This window comes from Penaeus monodon, chromosome 7, assembly GCF_015228065.2.
Source record: "Penaeus monodon isolate SGIC_2016 chromosome 7, NSTDA_Pmon_1, whole genome shotgun sequence".
Taxonomy (NCBI): Eukaryota; Metazoa; Arthropoda; class Malacostraca; order Decapoda; family Penaeidae; genus Penaeus; species Penaeus monodon.
The window spans coordinates 208023-215522 of NC_051392.1; the positions used below are offsets into that span (position 1 = coordinate 208023).

The 7500-nt window shown below is 38.8% G+C and overlaps 1 protein-coding gene across 1 annotated transcript in view; it reads right to left on the bottom strand.

The window, feature by feature from the left end:
• Nucleotides 1-4493: 4493 nt before the first annotated feature.
• Nucleotides 4494-7500, bottom strand: part of LOC119574908 (pre-mRNA-splicing factor 38B-like) — a gene marked incomplete at its 3' end in the record, with an annotated part of 5345 nt that continues 2338 nt past the window's right edge. The window contains 1 exon segment of the mRNA XM_037922179.1: nucleotides 4494-4638. Coding sequence (XP_037778107.1) covers nucleotides 4494-4638 — 145 coding nt within the window.

Below are 7500 nucleotides of genomic sequence, written 5' to 3' on the forward strand. Positions count from 1 at the left end.
TATATGTATATAAACCACATATACACAATGTTTAAAATATTAAGAACACACCAATAGATTATAGTATTAATTTCACGGGATATTACCTCGGAGTTTGACTCAGAGGATAATCAGGTCGATGAGGTTGCACTTGATGAATGACTGCCAAGATGAAACAAGTCTGCCTCGAAACATCAACGCAGCGCGACTGAATTTTCTTGAGAGTTTCCCGCGCAGGAGGGTTGGGGAGGAGTTCGAGTGTCGGTGTAGCATCTGTAATGTTCTTATTATTGCTTTTTATTTTTCCTGGACACCAAATTCGGATGACAAAAAAAAAAGAAAGAAAGAAAAAAAAAATAAGTGGAAGAAACAATTGTATCGGTATTTAATCGGTGAAAAATAATCGGGAAGAACGAATGTCGCCAGATGAAAGAATTACCGTTATGGTCGCCACGTGCTCGCAACCTCGCTCATTACGAGCGGATATTTAATTTTCATTTTTTTTTAACGTATGCACAAGAGGCTTATTAATAAACAAGGAATACGATAAAATATGTGTAATATTTAGGCCATATTCGTGTACATTATGTACGCATATGTGCACACATATATGTTACATACATACACAAGGAAAAATATATGCGACTCTATTTAGTATAGGCCTATCCATCTCTCTCTCTCTCTCTCTCCCTCTCACTCTCCCCCCATCTCTCTCTCTTTCTTTATCTCTCTCTTTCCCTCCCTCCCTCCCTCCCCTCCGCTCCCCCCCCAACCTTCTCTCTCTCATCTTGTATGTCCCTGACTCCCCATATCTCTCTCTCTCTCTCTCTCTCTCTCTCTCTCTCTCTCTCTCTCTCTCTCTCTCTCTCTCTCTCTCTCTCTCTCTCTCTCTCTCTCTCTCTCTTATTTTGCCTTTCTTTGGGCATTGCTGTCCAGTTTGGATGTCGGCATCTCAGGCTCACCTAAAGCTTTTAGACAATTCTTTAACTTAACAAGTTTCTGTTACCTAACCTTATTGCCTGTTTATCGTCGAGTGATTGGAGCTCTGAGAGAGAAAGAAAAAAGTAGAGAGAGAGAGAAAAGAGAGAGAGAGAGAGACAGAGAGACAAGACAGAGAAGAGAGAGACAGAGAGACAGAGGAAAAAGGGGAGAAAGGAGAAGAGAGGGAGAGAGGAGGAGAGAAGAGAGAGAAAAAGGGAGAGAGAGAGAGGAGAAAAAAAGAGAAGAGAAGAAAAAAAGAGGACAGAGACAGAAAAAAAGAACAAACAAGGAAGAGAAAAAAGAGAGAGAAGAGAGAAACAAAAAGAGAGGAGGAAGAGAGAGAGAAGAGGAGAAAAGGAGAGAGAGGGGAGAGAGAGAGAGAGAAAAAGAGAGAGAACAAAAAAACCCGAAGACAGAGAAAAAAAAAAGAGACAAGAACAAAGAGAAAAAAAACAAGAAAAAAGGACAGAAAAGAGAACAAAAAAAGAGAACAAACAAAAAGGGGAGACAAGAAGGAAAAGAGAAGAGAGAGAGAGAGAGAGAGAGAGAGGGAGAGAGAGAGAGAGAGACGAGACAGAAGAGAGACACCAGAGAGAGACAGAGACAGGAGAGCGACACAGATGAGAGACAGAGACAGGAGAGACACAGAGGAGACAGGAACATTAAGAGACACAGAGAGAGGACAGAGGACAGAGATAGACACAGAGAGACACAAAGCAGAGACACAGAGACCGAGATAGAACCACAGAGAGAGAGACAGGACAGAGAGAGAGACACAGAGGAGAGAACAGAGACAGGATGGAGAGAGACACACAAGAGAGAGACAGAGACAGAGAGAGACACACACAGAGAGAGAGATAAGACAGAGAGAGACAGAGAGAGAGAGAGACAGAGACACGAGAGAGACCCACGACGAGACAGAGACAGAAGAGACACAGCGATGAGAGACAGAGACAGAGAGAGACACCCCACCCCAAAGAGAGAAGAACAGAGACGATGATATCGACACAGAGAGAGACAGAGACGAGAGAGATCCAACAGAGAGAGAGACAGGCGGAACAGGCGAGGGACACAGAGAGAGAGACAGAGACAGAGGAGACAACAAGAGAGAGACAGAGACATAGGAGACACAGAGAGAGACAGAGACAGAGAGACCCAAGAGAGAGACAGAGGGACAGAGAGACAGAGAGAGAGAAAAAGAGAGGAGACAGAGAGAGAGACAAGAGAGGAGACACAGACAGAGAGGACACAGAAAAGAGAGAGACACAGAGCGCAGAGACAGAAGGAAAAGGGGAGACAGGAGAAGAGACACAGAGGAGAGGACAGAGGAAGACACAGAGAGGAACAGAGACAGAGAGAGAAAGAGATTAACAGAGAGAGACAGAGAACAAGAGAGACAGAGAGAGACAGATAGAGACAGAGAGAGACATAGAGAGAATAGGATACACAGAGAGACAAGATAGAGACACTAGAGAGAGACAGCGGACAAAGAGAGAGACACACCGAACAGAGGATATACACAGAGGAGAATCATATAGAGACAGAGAGATACACACACACAGTTGGTAGTATATATAAGAGAGAAGATAGTAGGAGAGAGAGAGAGAGGGAGCAAGAGCGAGAGGGCGAGAGAGAGGAAGAAGAGAGAGAGGGGAGAGAGAAGGGAGAGGGGAGAGAGAGAGAGGAGGAGAGAGAGGGAGAGTGGAGAGAGAAGCCAGAGAGAGAGAGACAGAGACAAGAGAGAAAAAGAGACAGAGAGAGAGACAGATAACAGAGAGAGACGAAAACAAAGGAGACAGAGAGAGACAGAGACATGAGAGAGCCAAGACAGAGAGGACAGAGACATAGAGAGAGTACAGAGACAGAGAGATAGAGGGAGAGAGAGAGAGAGTAGAGGGGAGAGAGGAGGATAGGGGACAGGGGAGAGAGCTACTAAGAGAGAGATGACAGGAAGAGACGAGAGAGAGAGACAGAGACAGAGAGAGAGAGCGAGAAGAGAGAGAGCGACAGAGATCAGAGAGAGAGACAGAGAGAGAGATGACAGAACAGAGACAGAGAGGGAGAGCCAGAAGAGACAGAGAGAAGAGCACAGAGACAGAGGAGACAGAACAGAGAGAGAGAGACAGAGACAGAGAGAAGAACAGAGAGAGAGAGACAGAGAGACAGAGAAGAGCGAGAGACAGAGAAGAAGACAGAGAACAGCGGACAGAGAAGATCAGACAGAGTGAGAGAGAGACGAGAGACAGAGAGAGGAACAGAGAGAGAGGACAGAGAGCAGGCCCAGAGGAGAGAGACATGAGAGAGAGACATGAGAGAGAGAGACAGAAGATAGAAATAGAATAGAGACAGCGTAGAGAGACAGAGAGTAGAGACAGATAGAGAGACAGAGAGACGACATAGATAGGAGAGAGAGAGACCAGAGAGAGAGACAGAGAGTGATAATAGAGATACGGAGAGAGAAGATAGAGAAGAGATATAGAGAGATAAGAGAGAGAGAGAGAGAACATAGGGTATAGAGATACGGAGAGAGGATAGATAGAGATAGAAGAGAAAGATAATATAGTAGAGGTAGAGATACGGAGAATATACATATATACAGATAGATTAGATGAATATATATATATAAGGATGATAGAGATATAGATCTATATATATATATATATATAGATTAGATAGACGGATAGATATAGAAGATAGATATAGACATAGAGATATATATATACGTAGAAATAGATGTAGATAGATTAGAGAGAGATATATCGAGATATCTATAGATACGGTAATATATGAGATAGATATAGATATATATTCTATACGCATAGTATATAAGAGATGTATTCTTACAATATGATAGATAGCATATATATAGATAACGTATATATATATAGATACGTTATATAGATAGATAAGTACGTATATGTATATATATATACGGTAGTTAGATTTAGATATGACGTATATATATCTAAGATATATATAGAGCATAGAGAAGAGAGAGAGATAAGATATAGAGAGATATATATAAGATATATATATATATATATATATAAGATATAATAGAATATAGATATAGATAGACGATATAATATATATAGATATATATATAAAATAGTAGAATATATATATATAGTTTATTATTATATATATATATATATAACGATAGATATCATATATATATATATAATATATATACGATATATATAAAATATATATAATATATATATTATATTTTTATAGTAGTATATATATATACGTATATATATATATAGATATATATATAATTATATATATATACGTTATATAATATATATAACGTATATATATATATATATATATATATATATATATATACGTATATATATACTATATATATATATATATATATATATATATATACGTATATATACATATACACACCCACATGAATCGATGCAGCATGACATTCCCAGTGAAGCACGATCTAACCACTGCCTAAACAACCTTCTATCTTGTACACACGAATGAAGAGAAAGAATGCTCAGTGTCTTACCTACCTTTGAAATACTGCGAGGACTGGATGTTGGTTAGGATGAGGGGGTTCAGGTTCATGGACTTCTCATTGCCCCAGATGGGTAGTCCATTTGGCTTCTTGTTTGCCGCACCCTTCTCACCGTCCTCTTCATACTCATAAGCTCCTGCCTGGAAAGGGCAGAAAATATCAGCCAATGGAGTACATGTAGTCTAACTTATGAATTCTAAGAAACCTTTTAATCTAGTCCCAAACCAAAAGTAATATATATATTCTATAGAGATATATATTACTTGCAGTAGCTGCCTTGACCTTTACCAGAAAATAATAGAAATTTAGACCAGTTCTTCAACGGCCCTAGGAATGATTTGACTAAATCTCACAACCTTTACAAAAGTAAAGTCACATTTGTATATGATTTCATTAATATTACTGAACCAGAACAATAGTGGGGGTGAACTAATTTGGTTGTTTTGAAACATGTTGTAATAGACATATATTCTACACTGCCCAAGGCTTAAGAAAACAACAATCTAGAATACTGAAACAGCCACATATAATCATACATGTTTGTATCAGAGCAAAAAGGTGCTTACACAACCACTGTGTCCGAGTATCTGGGTTCGCTCACAAGGTTTGAAATGATACCCTACCATTTACTATTGACTACTTCTCAGCTTTACCCCTCTTCTCCCCTATACACATACAGTGATAAGTCAATCATGGCTATAAGGAAACTGCTTCAAATGCCTCACTCCATATGCGTGTATAGGAGATAGGTAAAGTTGTGATGTAGTAAATTTCTCAGTGGATTTTTTCATTTCACACCGTGCACATGTACCTGGAATTCAGTGTCTTTCTCATTATTCAAAAAAGAAAATCAACTCTGTGGTGTTATCAAATAATTCATATCAAGAATTTAATTCATTCTGCAAAGTAGTTACAGAAGCCTACCACAAATTAATTTGAGTTTCACAGATATAATGATTACTCTGATGACAGCATACCATAGCCAGCCTAGATCAATAAAAGGGTTTGATCCTTAACGTTCTCCAGGAATCCAATAATGGGAGAGGCCAAGGCTGGATTCCTTACACAGGGAAAGACAGAAAATAGAATAGCCAGAATTGGAATAGGTCAAAAAGAGGTTACCATGGTCTACGATGCATCATTTGGTATGAAGTACCAAGATAAAATTTGTTTATAACAAAACATAAAATAACAGAATCAAAATATATTTGTAGAATGTGAAAACAATTAACCCACTGCCGATGGGTGGCATGAACGTACATGCCATGGCATGCCTGGACTATCTGCCGGGTGGCATGTACATACATGCCATGGTGCACATGTCGTATTCCAGGGCATGTATGGCCATGCCATGAGTTTTTTTGTTACAATTATGGCAAATTATAATTTTTTTGCCACTGAAAATGTGATTAAGTAGTTTTTAACACTCATTTTTCCTATACAATGCATTTCATAAAGGCTTCTCGGGCTTCCAAGGTTAGTGTCTAAAAAATTACGTTGGTAATCTACTACATTGGCCAAGGACATTATATAGTATTCACGAAGTGATGATGTAAAACCATGTGAAAATACCAATATGCTTATTTTATTCAGACTATAGAGCGAATAATGATCAACTATGGAGTCTATATAACAAAAAAAAAATCCTACAGTCTTGATTTATCAGAACTATGGCAAATAGAGACCTTACAAAATAATAATACTAAAATACAACATAGGTTCTTAGTATTATGAAGAAAAGGCAAGGGATGCTGGTATTGGGCATGAGCGGTTGCGCATGCTAGGGTGACGATATGAGCCTCTGGTAGCGGGGCCCGAGCAACTATGAATACAACCCGGGAGAGAGGGCTTCCGCATCAGGAAGTCACCCGTCAGCAAAGGGTTAAAAATTGCATGTGTATACAGAGTAACTACATCCCTCTGAGACAAAGACCAAATTACTTCAGCTAAAATATTGCCATTTAGTACAAGGCAAATATTTTCTGTAGAGGACAGAATGACCAAAATGAAAACACTTCATCTGTGATACTACATTTGCTAGTAGATAACAAGAAAGTTGTGCAACACATGATATATTGGTACACATTTACAGAATGTAATATCACTATTATAATTACAAACAACTGTACTCACAAATACGTGATATAATCTGTATAGGCAAAAAGTAACATTAAAAGTGAAGAAAATAGGTCGCTACAAATACAGCACAGATAGCAAGCCCAAGGCGATCAGGTGGGCATTCAGGAAGGTTGGTAGGAAGGTTTTTTTGTTCGTGTGATAATGCACATGGATTTCCCAGCAATGACTGGAGCAATAGGGACTTAATCTCAGAGGGGTAAGGTCATTCTGTAAACAAAACCAATACTTTCATGTATTTCCTTTGACATTACAGAGTAGCTAATTGAAAAAATGGAATAATAATTGCAAGATCTGGATGGTTGTGGGAAATTAAAAACTTACAGAAAATTTGGAAATGATGCCCAACACAAATTTCTAGGTGAAAAATATGTTTTTCTGAAAGCTCTTGTTGCATTTCAAACGAATCTAGTTAGCACTTCCTTCACAAATGAAATACAGCAACGATACTGGCCCCAGTATCTGGGGAGGCATGATAAGTATCAAGGAAATTGTAGGATAAAAACAAATTTTCTTATTCTGCAAAATCTTCACGTCGTATGTTCTGTCAGGATGTGCTTTTGTAACACGTGGATGGTATATAGGGGACCCCCTACTCCCCTTTCTGGGAGCTGCTACCACCCTACCCAGCCTGATCAATGAAATCTTCATCTCATTTATTCTGGCAGGACAGAGCCCTGGGAAATATCTGGACTTCGTAACAATAATTTCTTACATTGATAAATAGATTTAGTCAACAGCCTGAAACTCATCAAAATGCTTGTTGTCGCAGTTGGAGGGAATTGCGCTCTTTTTTTGCAATGCCATGATATTTTGCCTTTTAAAAGTGAAACAGTACCTTATACCAACATAGATGTGATGGAACC